General features: G+C 34.7%; 1 protein-coding gene across 2 annotated transcripts in view; it reads left to right on the top strand.

The window, feature by feature from the left end:
* Window positions 1-17,947, top strand: part of grm4 (glutamate receptor, metabotropic 4) — a 172,203-nt gene extending 154,256 nt beyond the window's left edge. Inside the window, exons 10-12 of one of the 2 annotated variants that reach the window (XM_058780033.1) lie at window positions 5,042-5,291; window positions 14,718-14,750; window positions 16,686-17,947. In XM_058780033.1, the coding sequence (XP_058636016.1) occupies window positions 5,042-5,291; window positions 14,718-14,737 (270 nt within the window). In that variant the 3' untranslated portion in view covers window positions 14,738-14,750; window positions 16,686-17,947. The remainder of the gene's footprint in view (window positions 1-5,041; window positions 5,292-14,717; window positions 14,751-16,685) is intronic. The other variant, XM_058780032.1, reaches the window with a different exon arrangement.
* Window positions 17,948-18,530: the final 583 nt, after the last annotated feature.

The following is an 18,530-nucleotide window of genomic DNA, read 5'->3' as shown; positions in this document are numbered from 1 at the left end:
TGCATCACATTTAAAAAAGTCTCTCGGATGCATGTACTGAAATACTCTGCTATTCGAGATCACAATAAGACGCAAGATGATAGCCTATGTAATTTATTTTTTTATTTTTTATTTTTTTGTAATTTAATGCACAGGTAGGCTAAATGTGAGCACAGTGCAGTTGTACTTTGTAATTTGTAAAGTACGAAAATGAAATGATATTTAAATGTATAAAATAAACATTTTACATTCTGGCATTTATGTGCCCTTTTTCACATTACTGCAGATGGGGAACTTTTTTTTTATTTTCCTTTGTACAGAGCTCGATTTAGGTTTGACAAAACTGTTGCAATTAATTCATTTTGACAACTAATAGTGTTAAACAATGACTGTTTTTTTCAGAGTTCATTGATTATATAAAATTCGGTGAAGGTTGACGAAACTTTGAACTATCTGCATGTCTCATCCATGAATATGCCTGTGCAATGATGGAGGACAAGTTTTTGGGGTGTTGAGACCCAGAACCAAGCTGACTGAACAATAAATCTATAGTGAGCCCTTTTATTAAAATAAATATCCGGAGGTAATACTAAAATAATACAAAAATAGTCATATTCACTCAATTACCTAGTCAAATAGGCTACATTTCTATATTGAAATAATGACGATTTCTGTGCCACCACAAACTGACCACCCCTATGAAAACATCCATTGCCTAAGGCAAATATCAGTTCATTTATGAGTATCTGAATTGCTCAATAAAACAAACAAACAAACAAACAAAAAAACATTTGCATTTGATTTACATTTTAGAGAAACTGATAAGATTGTAAACAATACAAACTAGCCACCCATCACTGAAAATTGCCGTTTTGAATTCAAAATAGGCCATCTGTGATTCAAGTAGATCCGATGAGTTGAAAACTCTTGCTACTTCATACTTCAATACTAGGGGTGCAACGGATCGTAGATCATGATCCATGATCCTTACGGACCAGTCCCCACGGTTCGGCATGCATGTGATTCGCGGATTAACAGTTAAATTCAACCAGTATAGACTGAAAGTTATAATTTGCATGTGTTTACCAATTTACACATTCAAGCAATTTCAGACCATTCAGATGAAGGAGAAATCGAATCTGAATCGAACTGAGTTTCAGACAACGGATGGATACATACTCACAAAGTTATATGAAAATACCCGTTTTAGCAAGTATTCTGGTAAACACAGTAGGTTATGTCCATGTCTTATGTTAACGTATACAGCTGACTAAGAAAAAAAACGAATGTGTGTCAGTATTTAGGTCCGTGCATTTAGTCTTAAAGAGACAGTAGTCTAGAAATACCTACTTCTGTCTTGTCTGCTAATCAAACAACACCACAGCTTTAACAAAGATTAATCTGTATTTATTTAACTTATGCAGTAAGCATTATTGTATTGTTTTACACTTAATGATTACATTTCTGCACCTGAATACTACTGTTACTGTCTTTATATAGCCTATAATTTTATTTTGTAGGCTGTACATCTATGCTTGGAATTTGTGCAATTGTTCTTGTTGTATTACTGACTTTAGTAGTTAAGCTAGTAGTTTCTGCTGGGGTATAGAAGTACTTAAAGTTAGCTTTTAGTAATAAATGAAAAGCAAACTTTTTTTTTTTTTTCTGATCCGAAAAATGATCCGATCCATGACTCAAAATGATCCGAACCGTGAGTTTTGTGATCCGTTGCACCACTATTCAATACAAAACAATGCTGAATTTTGACAAAAAGGAGATTTTTAAATGCTATTTGTATGTCTAAATATAAATCCATTTGCAAAACATGTGAAAAGAACCATATTACAAAGTGGAAATGGTAAATGAGACAATAAATGAGCTTCTGCTGCATCTGGTGGTCATAGTGGAAATCATGACATTCATTTTAATAGTAGGACTATTTGTTTTTCTGCCAGGTGAAATATTGGCAGAAATCTTCAACTTAGCTTGGCCACTTTTCCATGAATTATCTCTATAAGTAAAAAAAAAAAAAAAAAAAAAAAAAGGGTAACACTTTATTTTAAGGTGTCTTAATACAGAGTAATTACCTAATTAAGTACTTAGTAGCCATTGTACTTACATGAAATAAAATGTACTTACCATGTAACTAAGTTATGGAACAGCCTGTACTTACAGTTTGTAATTATGTATTTGTAATAGGCAGCTACTGTTACACATATGTAACAGACCGAGTCTGTTACACAGCTACTTGTACAATAAGTACAATCTTGATACACTTTATTTTAAGTAGCTTATGCCTGTGTAATATTCTGTAATTTTAATGTAATTAGAAAGATATTACATGTATTTACGCTGTGCACTGGTGGGTTAAATCAAACTAAGGTGCAGCCGGATAAGGTGTACAGTACAGATACACATGAAGTACACTTAAGTACAATCTTGATACACTTTATTTTAAATAGCTTATGTCTGTGCACTTACATTTATAATTACATTGTATAAAGTCTGCAACACATATGTAACAATCTTTTGGTTACATAAGTAGCTGTGTAACAGACTCGGTCTGTTACATATGTGTAACAGTAGCTGCCTAGTACATCTACACCATTACAAACTGTAAGTACATGCTGTTTTAAAACTTAGTTACATGGTAAGTACATTTTGTTTCATGTAAGTACAATGGCTACTACTAAGTACTTAATTAGGTAATTACTCTGTATTATGGACACTTTAAAATAAAGTGTTACCAAAAAATGCAGACATTCTTTAAAGTAAATTTTACTTACAGTGTTCTCATTTTTTATAAAAAATGTGCAAAAATATGAATAACTTTGGGGCCATTGAATAATAGGCCTATATATAAACTTTTCTGCGGGAGTTCGTTTTAGGGGCAACTAGAATACAGGGGGGCACCAACACTGATCTTGCATACCCCTCTGCAAATGTGCATTTGCGCCCCTGATGCTACATACACGGATGCTCTGTAATCGGCCCTCGTGCCTCGTGGTAATATACTCTAAGCATGAATGGTCAAATGCCCTTCTTGGTTAAAGTGTCTTGGCAAGGTATAAATGTTAATAAAGTCAGTTTATCATAAGTGGTTGTAAACTGGCGTCTGACATTTTGTGAGTCAAAATATAACATTATCCAAATGCCGTGCAGTGTTATTTTAGTATTATTTTTTAAGTTTCCGTGACTAACTAATAAGGACCTGTTTTTAAAGATACTGCACTATATTTCAATGGCACACTTTGGGATTGCCTATAGTGGCCAGCGATGGGTTGTAGCCATCTGTCTCTTCTTCGAGAAGTGCCCCAGCCCGGCTGATGTGGTCCTAACCCTGCCTGTCGACTTGTGCTGAAACTGCTTTCCAGTCAGTCCCTCTGGATGGAGATCACAGCAGTGAGTCACACTTAATCACAGCACACAGAGGAGCCAGAGCCGAGGTCACGTCCGCCAGAGCCAAAACACACAGCAGCGTTCTAAAGCAACAGCAGGGGGTTCGCAGCAGTGCCATGGAGTGGCTGGAGCCATTAGTGCTGGGGTGTGTGTCTGTTTGTGTGCCACTGAAAACATGTCACAAACAGAGTCCCTCCAAGTGGTTGGTTAAAAATAATCATGATTACCCTCTCATTATTTAGGTAATAATGCCTTACACCGTGTCCCACCCGGGCACGACGTGACAAAGCGTCAAGCGATGAAAGCAATCACTTGCATGTTAATCCCAGTTTCTGTGCTAACTAGCCAAGAAAAATGACAGTTTTATCAGTCGTTTGGTTTCTCTTTCTGTGGCATCATGCCGGATAATCATGCTCACAGCTGCTCGTTATATACAGTGGATGGAGTCCAAAAACCTGAGAATGAAAATGGTTTTAATTATTATAATTATTTGTCATATATTATTTATTTATTAATTTTTTTTCAGAATTGTATTATTTATATGACTTAATAATATTATTATTGTTTATGTAATGCCATTTTTGTATTACGAGTATATATATATATATCTTTATCTTTCAATAATTCTTATTTTGAATGATATTTTCACAACATAAAAACGTTTTAAAAAAATTTAAATAGTTAAATCCAAAACTATGTTTTTCTATTCATTTTCCTTTTGGAGCCCACTATATACCGTATTAAACATCAAACATGAACAAAGTGACATTAATTGTAGAAGCTGAAAAACTATTATGACAAATGAAGTTCCACAAGCATTCATCTTGTAGTTTTTCATTTGAAGTGTGGGCATAAAGAGAGAAGAGCCAGTTGGTTGCATCAGTGTTATTTCATTATCATTGATATACTATTATAGTTTCCCTTAGAAACTATAGCTGAAATAAGATTTCTGAGAAAAAAATGAAAATTCTTTTTTTTTTATGGTTTTAGTTTTAGTTAACTGTAATAACCTTGGTTTGGACACTTCATAATCTTAGCAAATCCTGTCCGTCATCTGCCTGTTATATCATGAATACTGTGTATTCTGACATTTAGTCATTTGCATATTTTGTAGCAGAGAATTACGCATATTCGAATGTGGTGATGGTGCTTGGTGCTTTGGGCATGTTGAGTCATGAGGTTATGACTCTCTGTTGAGATTTGACATATTGAGTGTGTCAGTTAGATCAGGGGTTTATTGTGTCAACAAGCCCTCTTGAGATGAAGGTCCCAGGTCATGTGAACAAATTTTCATTATTGTATAATACACCCCCGACAAGGCTATTGTACCATCCTGAAGGGCTTTAGTTTGTAATAATGACCTACATTATCCCTGACATTATTCCTTGCCCATCAAATAAGTAAATAAATGGACTTAAATATTGATTTCAGTGAAAATTATTTGATTATGAGGGAAGAAATAGACTGCGGTGTGATATAAAACTAGCACGCTGCCGTGTATTGGTTGCCCAGGGCAACAGCAAAATATACAGTTTCAGTATACAAAAATATTTGGCCACAGAAAGCCATGATTGACCAATTACGACCCAGTATGGCGTGTAGTAATGGCTTTGTTTTCAGTGATTTCTAATTTTCATGTGCTGTGTTTCATTTTGTTTCGCAGATGTACATACAAACGACCACGCTGACCATCTCGGTGAGTCTGAGCGCGTCTGTGTCTCTGGGGATGCTCTACATGCCGAAGGTCTATGTGGTGCTCTTCCACCCAGAGCAGAATGTGGCCAAACGCAGCACTCGCAGCCTGAAAGCTGTGGTCACTGCCGCCACCATGTCTAACAAGTTCAACCCCAAGGCCAGCCTGAGGCCCAACGGAGAAGCCAAGTCAGAGCTGTGCGAGAACCTGGAAACTCAGGGTGAGCGGGTTTGAGGATAAACACTTTATTGTTACTGACACTGATTTTTATACTGCAATAAACTTGTTATTGTAATCTTTAAAAATGTAATTCATCATCATTCCTTTGCTCGCTTAAACGGATCCAAATTTGGAGAGGGTTGCAAATTCGTGCTTCAGCAGTCTGGATGCGGTTGCTTTAGATTTCTCTTTGTTTTAAAGGCTGAATTCACCCAGAATCAACAAATCTGTTATTATTTACTCCGTGATCATTCCAAACCAATATAACTTTCTTTTTTATAATGCAATGAAGACATTTAATGGCGTCTGTGTGATGATCATAACAAGACAAACCGCTAATCGTCTGGCTCACATTGCGAAAGGTTGTTTTGGATTCATTATGTTAGAATCTAACCATTTGGCATCAGATATGGGCTAGGCAGTGTGGTTTTTAAAAGGCAAATCAGTTGAATCGGTACAACAGTCCTTACTGAAACCCATCTCCTGCTAATTTAAATATCAATAAAACACAGCAGCTGATAAACAAGCTTTGTAATACAACAGTAAATAAAACCCTGCTGCCTCAGCAGAAATAACTCGCATTCTAGAACAGATGCAAACCTGAAGTCGTCTTGAAAGAGAAACGAAAGGCTGAGTCTTTGTTCGCATAATTATATTATTCATTAAGGCCCTGGCTTACCAAGATCCCAAATAAAATGTACTAATTGGCTTGTGCAGTCTATCAAATTGTCTGTAAGCATTAAGGGTATACTAAGGGTAAGAATAACACAAATGGCCACACATGCACTTGTTTCATTTTGTGTATTTAGGTTTTCAAATTAAGTTTTGTTTCGATGGTCCAAAAAAGTTTACATTTTTATATACTCTTAGTTGCAGCTAAGTGTTTTATATGTTTTAAGTTTGAATATGACAACATATGTTAAATTCAAATATGATTTTGTGCTCTTAATCTAATTTGGTATTCATTTGCACACCTTTTCTGAAGTTTTCAGAGGTGATAAATCACTTTGCAAGAACTATTTAATTCATTTGCATTGACGTTGCCCTTTATTTTGCACGCCCCAAATGACATATTCATTAAGAGAAACCTGCGAAAACTGACAAGAGGCGCTATTTTCTGGTGCTATATCTGGAATACAGAATCCTCAGTAGACACATCAGATTTTTTTTTTTTTTTTGCATGTGCCATCTGATTTTCATGTGTTTTATATGCAAAAAATTTAGTAAATCACAGACTAAAAGCAGCAGTTTTAAGACATCATCAATTGTGCCTTGATACCCCAGACTCCCTTTTAGTCTACTATTTTTTTCAAATAGCCTCTAGCATTAACATTTCATTGCCTTAATTTGTGATGTGATGTCAAATGCAGCAGACGGGGGGGAAATAAAATGCAAATATAAATCCATTTCACCCTTTTAATAGACATAGTAAGACATCTACTATTAGCAATTCACTGAAATGAATTTAACACCAGTAAATTAAAGGTTTAATTTGACCAAAATTTAAATGAATGAAATTAAAGTTGTCGCTGAGCCAAAAAACTAAACCAAAATTATATAAACATTTAAATTGCACTTTATTTTTTGTCTTTTTGTTTCACAAACGGAATTAAATTTGTACTCTAGCTATAAATATTTAAATGGTGGCTGTAATAGTAACTTGTTTTCATTCAAACATTCAAACAGATTAAGTAAAATATTATGAATAAGTAATATATTAGCATATAGTGCTCGATTGTTGTAGCTGACTAATGAGTTTATGGACATTGAAGGGCTTTCCTGAGATAAATACAACATTACTTGACATTGTTTACAAGCTGATTTATTGACTTCCTCACACTGCTTGAGCGATTACTTGAGACATGATACATTTCTGGAAGTAGTACTGTTTCTTTCAACAGACCTTCTGATGTTCATTCATGCTTGGGAGTGTCAAACAACAAATATTGTTTGTTTTTTGGATAAAATTTGAAAGCTGACAGCGTTTTATATTTAAAGCAAAAGTGCAAGGCTGTTGCGATTATTTGGATGGCAGATGCTTCTACAAATAATGTTTAGTGAGGTTCACGTACCAACAGAAAACAGCATAAAATAAAAGATCGATCTTGAGATTTAATAATCCATATCATAATTGATACAAGTCAACAGTTTGTCCGAATCGGCCTTTCAAAACTTTTTCAGCCAAAAGCAAAAATTGCTGTTTCAGTCAAATTTTTGTTGCTGCATTTTCGGTGCATCACTGTCTACTACAGCGGTTCTCAATTCCAGTCCTCGCGCATTTTGTGTGTATCTCTTATCGCTTCAGACGTTTGTTCTATTCAAACGTAAGTGCCCTGCGAAGTGAACATCACAGGGTATTCCGCCATGATTCCAGATCGAAGCGATCGTATATGTTCCATTTAAAGGTCATTAAGGTGTACAAGACGTGAATTTAAATTGTATTTAATTACATATGCATCTTTGTCACACTCTAGTAAGTTTTGTCTATATGTGAAGACTCTGCAGGCAGCGGCGCAGCGCAAATCCGTGAATGAATGTTCCGAAGAAGTAAACTTCAGTGGATTTCCCTTGCTCAGGGAGTAGGAAGCAATGAACACTGTGTAGGGATCATGTCAATCGGAACACAGTTCATGCACGGAGTTCACTTCTAACGAGCTGGTAATTGAGAACCGCTGGTCTACTATAATATTTGTGCTTCATATGTTGTTTACAAAAACGGTTTTCCCCCAGAATACACAGATCATATTGAATTGTTGTCAGTGAAGAAACTTGTTTATTTGCAGGCAGATGGTTTCACATCTACTATCAGGGGCTAACAGGGTCATGCTAACCAACAATACCTTGACCCCTTTGATGTGAGAAATGTTGTTCCATGCAAGCTGATAAAGCATGTGCGGATGCACACATAAAAAATCCACCAGAAAAAGGCAGAGTCCAGGCAGAGATATGCACAAAATAATATTAAAATTCATAATGATGTGAATTTAATATGACATTTCCCAAGATATATCTGTACATTCACTTGTTCTAGAATAAACTATCACGCTAAACCAATTCAAAGTATCATGTTATACTAGGAAGGCATAAATTATCTACTTCCATTACATTGCATTTGGCATTCAGAGCAACGCACATCCACTCTGCTTTCATTATGTAGCATTTTATATTCATTTTGCAATGTAGCAATACCCAGTAAATCATATTGTAGGTCTTAATAGCTAATAGCTTTGAATTAAGGGAGACATCCAGATAAATGTTTTGACAACAGAATTAAATTTGTGTAATGAAGGTTGCTACATAGATGAAAATTCGCCCAATTAAGCATGGCTAGTTAGCACACAGTGTTTTCAGCAAATATTTACCACTGGTTGCATGACCGTACCAGACTGCTACCAAACTAAGTGTGAATTTCATCTGCTCACTTCCTCTTGTACATATTCAGTAGCTCTCTATAGCAACACTTTGAATTCACTGCAGTGGAAATATGTGCTTTTGTAAATGAGGTATTAGAGTCAGCGACTACATTAGCATGTGCCCTTTTGAAAGATCTTACTGGAGTTATTTAACACAAGCAGCTTTTTGCATGTAAAGCAAGTGCAAGCTAACAAATAACTTCTCTGTGGCTCAGGGATGTCTAACATTTCATGAATGCATTAAAGGGGAAACAGGATCTCCTTGTTGATTCTAATTGATTTGTGATCCTCCTTTAAGACTTAAATTGCATTAAGTAAAAGTGTCTGTTAAGTGTCTTAATGTAGCGTAATGTGATAGAAATGGTGCTATAAAGTGTTACAATTACTTCTAAGTGAATTACATGACTTTGAATTATTATGTAGCTCCTAATTGTATTTCTAGTCGAGCAAGGACTCATCTCTCTGTGCATGTTATATGCAGCAATTATCATTATATTATTAGCATGGGTGTGCTACAATAACATAGGTTTCAAGTAGAGTTGAATACATTATATCATGACTTTGTGCACATGACTGACCAGAAAAGTACCAGAAAGAAACATATTCTCAGTCTTATCTGAATTGTGAATGTTAAAAACCATGTGAAAGATGGCGGGGAGTAGCTAGCAGTAGTAGTTTTTTTTTTTTTTTTTTTTTATGTTTAAATTACAGTGCAATAATATTAATCTAAATAATATGCATAAATAAAACATAAATGCTGTATAAAAACTATATAAGATATATTCACTGTATAAAATTTAAAAAAATTGTTCAAAAGTTCACAAGAAATATGTTTTGAAAGAAATACATTTATTAAGCAATAAAGCATTAAATTGATCAAAATTGACTATACATTTAAAATTGTAAATTTTTTCAAATAAATGCTGTTCTTTTGAGGGGTTTTTTGGCATATTAGCAAATCAACGTATTAGAATGATTTCTGAAGTATCGTGTGACACTTGAAAATTCAGCTTTGCGTTATAGGAATACAAAATATTTCAAAATATATTACAACAGAAAACATTTTTTAATTGTAATATTATTTTTTTTAAATTTGATTCATTTGTTTATTTATTTATTGATCAAATAAACGCAGCCTTGTTGAAAATAAGAGACTTCTTTCAGATACATTAAAAACATCTTGGTGACCCAAAACATTTGAACATTAGTGTCTAATTTAATTTTGGGTATTTCCATATTTGTAGAAACATTCTCAGGTGCACTTGAAGGCAGAATAAATCACACTAAAATAAATTCAAATCATTTTATTTTAATATTAATTATTCATATTTTATTTTTAAAAATACATTAAAGAGCTGTTTCAGTTAGTTTTGTGTTCCGGGTCTAATCCTGCATAAATATTCTATAACATAATCATTTTGGGCTTTTGCACTAGGCAATATTATACTTTAAATGTAATTATTCATGCAGGATGCAACTCATGAAAAAAACACTGTACCTGTGCAACAGTGCGTTCTGTTAAGGTGACAAGTCATTAACAAAGCAATATGACACATTTCCCACCCATTGCTTTTTCACAATTTTTAAGGCTTTTTCACAATCAGGTGACTAGTAAGGCTTCGCAGTCTCACATTTACCACATATGTGACATTGTTCACTCTGTCTTCTCTGAAGCACCTAAAGTCACACTTCTGAAGTCACACTTCTTGTCATCTCACCTACCGGTAGTAAAAAAAGATCTTGAACCAATCAAGATATGGACAAGACATGTTTGATGTAGCTATTATAATACTGTCAGCGCATATATGTGACATATTATTCACAGTCATAGCGAGATGCACTCCATTAGTGCATCTACAAAAGTCAGTACTTGGCAAACAGTTTTATCACTGATATAAAAGACACTTTAGGAATCCAAAGTAACAGTCCATCTTTGATGTCATTGCAATGCAGAACATGTATAGAGTTTAGTGATGCATATAAACAAGATCAAATTGTAATGCGTGTGTGATGTTGCCTACAAAGATCATAGAAACTTGCCAAAGAATGAGGATAAGAGGATGAGAATGACAAGGTCAGTTGATCAAACTCATAGTTACGTTATATGAACATCAATAGGTTTTCTCATGTGTCCTTTAAGGAAAAGAGTTTTGCTCTTGGATGAATTGTAAATATAATCAATAATAATATGAGTCTGCTTTACATCAGCTGTCAGGATTTGTGTGACTCAAAAGATCAATGTAGGTTTCCTTGAAATAGTCTCTTGACATCATAATCGTGCATGACCACCATACAGCCGTACTGATGAATGGCTTGTTGATTTCAAAAGTGCAATAGTTGCCTTGGTTAGAGAGTTGTTGTTGTTGGTTTTTTTCCACTGGAAAATAAATGCTTTCAGTCAATTTTCCATCAGGAATGGTAGTAAATTTCACAGTTACAAAGAAACAGCATTGAACATTAAGTTTTGAGGTAATAAAACTAAAACATACTCAATTATCTTTATTTACAACTTTGAAAAAATAATTTACTGTGCATTGAATCCTTAACGGGATGAAAATTTGTTCCAAACCTGTATGAGTTTGTCTTATTTTGAAGAATGCTGGTAACTAGACAGTTGCTGGTGGTCATTGACTTTCATAGTATGGGGAAAAAAATACCGTCAAAGTTAATGGCAACCAGCAACTGCTTGGCTATCAACATTCATACCGGTTTGGAACAACATGAGGTGAGTAAACGATGGCAAAAATGTTCATTTTTGGGTGAACTATCCCTTTAATGTTATTATATAATAAATTGTCATTTTTAGACACCTTGATCCAATGAGTCAATTTATTATCAGAAATATATTTTGATAATTTTTTAATATTGTGGCTAAACAAAGCAAAATTGTGAAGATATCATGCAGCATACTTTATTGTTTCTGTCTGTTAGGCGATACACATCTAAAAGGAGGCTTAAAGTATTTTTTTGTTAGGATTATTTAATGTATGCAGCATATTCCTTCAGGCTACCTTTTAATGACAATTACATTTTTAATGCCTCCTGACAATTTCTGTGCAAGGTCATTTAATTTCAGGGCAGATTGAGCCAGCGAGAAAGTACCTCTGCATATCCAAGTTCAATGGGCCTTAAGGCCAAATGGGCCCCAACAGGTTCAATTATAACACAGAAACATATAAATCTGTGTTTGCAATAGGTGTTCACACACTACAGAGCTGATCAATATAAAGATGGAGATTTTAACACTGTAGACTGCATTCTGTTAACCTGGATTTGGCCTCTTGCATCATATTGCTAGATTTTTAGCTTTAACTGCTCAGTTGTTTCATTAAAATAAATAAACAGTACTCATGAAAAATGCAAAAAACAAAATCCTAGGATGCGTTTGAAGAGTACTGTCCTTTTAAGAGCGTGTTGGTGTTAGTCGCTGTGTGCATGTAATGATAGCTGAGCTGAGCTGAATGCGCTCATGCATAAAAAGGAGTTCATAATGTTGCTTTGAAATGCATAAGAAACTTATTTCAGCACCAAATTATGCTTGTTCATTTATCCGTCTCTGCAGTTAGCCAAAGCTCAGCTATCCATTTTGTGCCTAAAATCATTTGTTTAGACACACGTGTGCAATGGCAGTACTTTTAATGTCAGGGATACATATGTTCATAGTTTTAATATGTGCAGTATCATTATTATTTAAACATAATAGAACATGCATAACACCCAACCCATCATTCAAATACAGTGGGTATAACTTTAAGCTGTTTTTCAAGGACTATCTAACATCCCAGAGCATTTCAGGTGGGATAGGCTTGTTTTTTCCTAATTTAAATAGTGTGTGTGTGTGTATACTGTATATATATTTTTTCTAGCAGATTTCAGAATGTACTGTGTCTTAAGATAAAGTTAGAGTGTGTCATTTTTTTATGCAAAGTTTGTTTACAGTTCACTGAGTGCCAAAGACAGTTTTAACTATAGCTCTGAGCATTGCTTAGATATCAATCATTATTTGCACTTAGTGTAAAGATGCATTTTGTTGCTATTTAAACAGTATCTACAGCTCAGTCTAAGTAGCAGCTTTTTTTTTTTTTTACTTAGTTTATTATGTTGTTTTCTCCTATTTCAGCTCCTATTTACACAGAGACAACTATAAGTACGCTCATTTCTTGGATGATTTCCCCCAAAAGTGAATTAAGCCTATAGGTTGTTTTATAATAGTGTGATGCATAAATTAGCTTGTAGCATAAAAAAAACTGAGGATGTATACAAAATAATATGGTAACACTTTACAATAAGGTTTCATTTCTTAACATTAGTTAACTGCATTAGTTAACATGAACTTATAATGAACAATACCTCTAAAGCATTTATTAATCTTCAAATAGTGTTATTTTTACATTTATTTATACATTCCTAAAATCAAATGTTGCATCTGTTAACATTAGTTAATGCACTGCATTAACTAAAATTAACAAATTTTAATATGCTTTAAAAATATATTGTTCATGCTAATGAATGTTTGGATTGTTAATGGTGTTACCAAATAAGACCTAACTGTAAAGTGCTACCAGTAATATTGTACAGCATTTTGTTTTAAATAAGACTGCATTGAAGCTAATATATTGGTATATGGCTTTTATCCTTAAATTATTTAGCATGATTAATATTTCCAGTAGCATGTTACCGCACCTTGCAAACGCATTCACAGCCTTTTAAAATCCTACATTGAAATCTACTTCTTAATGACATTTTTATTTTAAAACTCTAGCTCATATTTATTTAATATAACTTTGTTAGGAAACTTCCAAGCAGATATAAAATGCTGAAATTATCTTTTTGCATAAGTATCCTGTCCCTGCATCGCAGACGATCCCAATTTACACAGATGGAAAACAATTGCCCTGATGAGGACACAATTACCTCACAATTGTGCTCTGCCTGTGAATCATTAAAATAACGACTACATTTTCTGGATTAAAAAAAAATCAAAAAAAAAAAAATGTAACCCTACAGTAAAGGGATCATTATTCAGGTTATGAATATAAACTACATCTTCAAGGTTGAGGTACTTCAATGTGACGCAACCAATAAAGAAAATGCTTAAATCACTGTAAAATGTTGAATGCAACACTTTAACCCCTTAACTGTCACTCACAGTTTTGAACAGAGACATTATAGTGCACTATCCAAACTTAAATTTTTATAATTCATGAATGAAAACATTTTGTAACATGAGTTTGATGTACCATTTCCATGGTAATGCAATGTGTGATTTTAAAATGGGTTTCAAAGGATGAATTTTGAGATTTTAAGTTTTCAACTGATATATAATTTCTTATGATTTCTAAAGCGTGATAGAGAAAAAGGCAACTAAGAAGACTTTCTGTGACAAAGGTCAGAACTCCTGTTATGATGTAGATTTTTCAGGTGCACTCTTGTCATAAATTAATCTATTACTTTTCCTACATAACTTTTTAACAAAATAAGTGGTAAAATACCTATTTAGGAGTCTTAGACCTTTCCAACGATATATAGTTTGTCATGATTAGATTAGGATTTAATTGTAAAATAGAGAAGTAAATGTAGGCGTCCCACAGGGTGGACGGTGACAGTTAAGGGGTTAAATGAACATAATGCACATACAGCTGATACTTTTCTTTTAAAGAGAGCACTCGGGGGGTTGAAAAGCAATTTAAAATAATCATTTGGATTCAGCATTGATTGATACGCACTGTGAAATCCATCAAAAGTATGCATACCACGAAGAAAAAAAAAAAAAAACATTTTAGTGTACAAGGCACAATTTCTTTTTCCTCTTCATGGCCATATGATGTCAAACACGTTATACTTTGCAGTGTGATTCATTTAAATGTTGTAGTGCAAAATCATGAAGTTAAAAAGCAGATATCCGTTACTGTCATTTTTCAGTTATTCTGTTTGATACAGATGCATTAAAATGCTACTAAATTATTGTAAACAAAGCCTGACTAATATATGTAACCGCTCAACCTGTGTTTCAGGATATGTTGATGATAACTAAACAATGAAGACAGGTAAAGACTTTAATTATTGGTTATTGCTTGGCTTACTGTTGGACCTAATTGTTAAACTCAATCATGTTCCATTTAGCTTTAATGCTTAAACTGTGCATATCAATTAGCTTATAATAGACAATGCATTGCGCTGACATTTGTTAGAACTGCTAAAGACAGAAAAAACATGCATGCCACATTGTTGTTGCAAATCACTTGTTTGCACAGGGCTTTGTAGGTGAGAAACTCTATACTGGGGGAAGAACTAAAGATAGCAACACATTTGTTTTTATGCATTTTTCAACCAACAGAGAGTAGGTATGAAAACTTTCAGAGCAGTGCATGGCCTAGATTGCATAAACACAAACACAAATTGGGATAGCAGACTCAAATAGAACAGTATAAACCTATGCTAGATAAAAATCAAGTACCTCCAATGATATTTTATATAGAGAAAGAATCATTTAAATTTGCTTTTTGTTACAACGTCCCTCCCTCTACGCTGAAATGGAGCTATTTATCCGACTGTACCTATGGGTCAGTGCTCCATTCGCCGAGGGAGAGTCCAGACCAGTAGTGTTGGGTCAAATATCACCTCACCTTCCTTATTCCAACGGCTCTGCATGATTGCATGAGGTAACCTCTTGATCTCCATATAACGATGCAATGAGCTTGGATTTTCCATTGACCCTTCTTCTTTGGCAAGGTTATTATGAAGGCAGTGTCACTCATGCAACCTTTGCTGATTGTTTGCACTACACGGCTATTGCAAGATGGATGCCGAATGACAGGATTAGGCTGCTGATTATGGGTTTTTGTTGAAGGAATGCTTTAATAGCAGACTTGTCACTGTTTGCAGGTAACTTGCATGTTTTTGAAGGTATTAAACTGTCCTCGTGTGCAAAAGGTGACAACAGTCTCAGTCACGCAATCCATACTTTGATATCAAGAAAGACAGAGTCTGGTATCAAACAAGACACACTACTTGACTCCTGGCAAATTAATAGCAATATCAAAGAAGTCGTAGTCACATTGGAAAAGGACCTGATGAGAAATGAAACATGAGGTACTGCGTCAAAGCACTCTGCTTTTGATAAAGATCCCTGTGAGCGCGTATCTGCTGAATTACCTCATGAGTTTCACGTCAAAAAATGCTAATAAAGCAACAGCTTTTATATTTAAAGGAATATTTCACCTAGTCATGAAAATTTGCTGAAAATGTATTTACGCACAGGCCATCCAAGATCTAAGTGAGTTTGTTTGTTTATCGTAACAGATTTGGAGAAATTTAACATTACATCACTTGCTCACCAATGGATCTTCTGCAGTGAATGGGTGCCGTCACGAGATGAGAGTCAAAACAGCTAATAAAAAACATCACAAGTAATCCACTTGATTAAAAAGTTGCATGTTTGTAAGAAACAAATCCATCATTACTCGAGTTTTTACCTTCAAATGAGTCTTCTATCCGTAATATTGCTTTCTCCGGTGAAAAAGTCATCAGAGAAGTCAGGAGAGAAGTAAGCACAGATCAAGCACAATTTACAAGTGAAACTGTCCAAAACAACTTTAAAGAAATATGCCAGTGGATTTTGATGTAAGAGGACAACAGGGATGGACTTTTTCACTAGAAAACGTGTTTTATGGATTATGGACTCGTATTTTGGCCAGAAGCGACCGTTTAAAGTTACAAACATGCATCTTTTCATTTCACAAGACATTGATAACTGGATTGACTGGAGTCATGTGGATTTTTTGTGGATTTTGTGGATTTGTTTTTATCCCCTGTTTGGACTCTTCATTCTGACGGCACCCATTCACTGCAAAGGATTTACTGTTTTCATTTCTTCCAATGAAGAAACCAACTTTCAGCTTTCATATTTTCAGCAAATTTTCATTTCCTTTAAGCACTTCTGAGACTCTATTTTTTTTATCACATTCTCTCTTCCCTTGCAGGACTCAGCCCTAAACAAACGTACATCAGCTACAGCAACCACGCAATCTAGGTAAGTGATAAAAGGCCACTACCAAATCCCAGAAGTGACCCCTGGAAGACAGCATTTCAAGATAAATCACTCTCACGTTATGTCACTTATGGAAGTGAGATAGCGGATGGTTGGAAGACCCCCACAGACATGTTTCCATTAATGAAGCTTATGTGAAGTCACACAGGGAGCATCTGGGGAGGCCGAGACTGTTGAGACGGTGTGTCGGAATGACGGTCTGTCACCCAGACTATTCCATTACAGCTTGCTCTATCTATTCCAGATGTCATTGTTAAAGTGATACACACTAATTAAGGACAACATGTCAGTGTCCGCTGTTTCATTGACGCTAACACTATGTGGTGGCTTTAAAAAAAAAAAAAAAGTATTAAAAAAAAAATCATTTGGAGCTTTTTCCTCTTGTTTTCTCCTTGGTGATGACAACAGCAAAGACAGTGATCATTGTTTACAGATGTTAAGCATGCTGGTTTTGACATCCTGTGCTGTGTTGTTTTTTCTTTCTTTATTTCTTTTCCCTTTTTCAAAAAAAAAAGAACCTTCTGGAATGCTGTTGAACTATGTTGCTGTATTGTTACCTCACCATGGGCCTTGTGAAACTGTTGAAGATGTACGAAGTGCTCTTTGGAGTAATGTTTGCTTGTGCATAAGTACACACTTTTGAGGAACTCAAATTTGCCCTGTTGTCAAAATGTGCTATAGCTGTCACAGTCACCTGTGCAAATCTGAAATCACAATTTAGAAATGGTGTGACGTTCGTCGAACGCTCGAGATATCGGAACCAACGTCCACTGGACTGGGGCGGCGCAAGTAAGTCACTTTCATACAAATACAGCTATCCAAGACTCTTCTGTGGAAATTGGAAAAAAATCACCAATCTCAAGTAAACCGATGATTCCGAGAAGCTCGCATGATGGAGTAGATGACAGGATCCTGTATTCATATCTGGAAATGTCAGGTGATAGAGAGAGACAAGCTGATTTGTCTCTTTAGGTGTTTGTGAATTTAAGATTCAGTTCTTATGATTTCTCCTCTCTTCTTTGTTTTTTGCACTGTTTGTGCTGCAGAATAAAATGTCTATGTTGACCGTGATAAATGGCAACTTAATGTGTGTTCCTGATTGCTAATGTTTGCTTTTCATCCTAAAAGAGAAAAAAAAACGTCAGAAACAGTGCCTGAATTAAAGTATTTGTAAAATAAGACATATGAGGTATGTGAAGCATGTTAATTTTTATACATAAATAATTTCTAATAAAGAAATTTTTCAAAACTCATTGTTTTCTGAAACATCATCTCTGCAATTTTGGCAAAGCGTCAGATGTTTATGTGAGATGTGGCTTGAGCACACTGCAATACGTTTGCTAGGTTGTTATAGGTGGTTGCTAGGGCATTGCTTGGTGGTGACTATGGTACTGTTTTTCCGCCGTCAAGCAAAAACCAAAAGTCGGATTGCTTAGAAAAGTGATAGCGCAGCTCTCTTCTATAAAGCACAGATTTTGAGTGAATATTCAGGTCTGTAGCTCAATCTTGGCTTTTTTTGTTTTTGTCTGCAAGAAGAAAAATATAACAAACAATAATACTTATACAAGCATAATAATGACAATAATAGACGAACCCTAATCTTAATAAGTAGACTCAACTGTAATGCTTTTTAATTTAATAAATGCTTTTATATAAAAACAAAAACAAACTGAAACATGCAGTATTTAAAATAACCATGTTGCTTCGTCTCTCAATGTGCTAGTATGCTATTGTATTTATTTTTATTAATATACTTAGTCAAAAACACAAGAGGAGT

Source organism: Onychostoma macrolepis, chromosome 06 (genome assembly GCF_012432095.1).
Source record: "Onychostoma macrolepis isolate SWU-2019 chromosome 06, ASM1243209v1, whole genome shotgun sequence".
NCBI lineage: Eukaryota > Metazoa > Chordata > Actinopteri > Cypriniformes > Cyprinidae > Onychostoma > Onychostoma macrolepis.
This window is presented reverse-complemented; position numbering and strand designations above follow the sequence as displayed.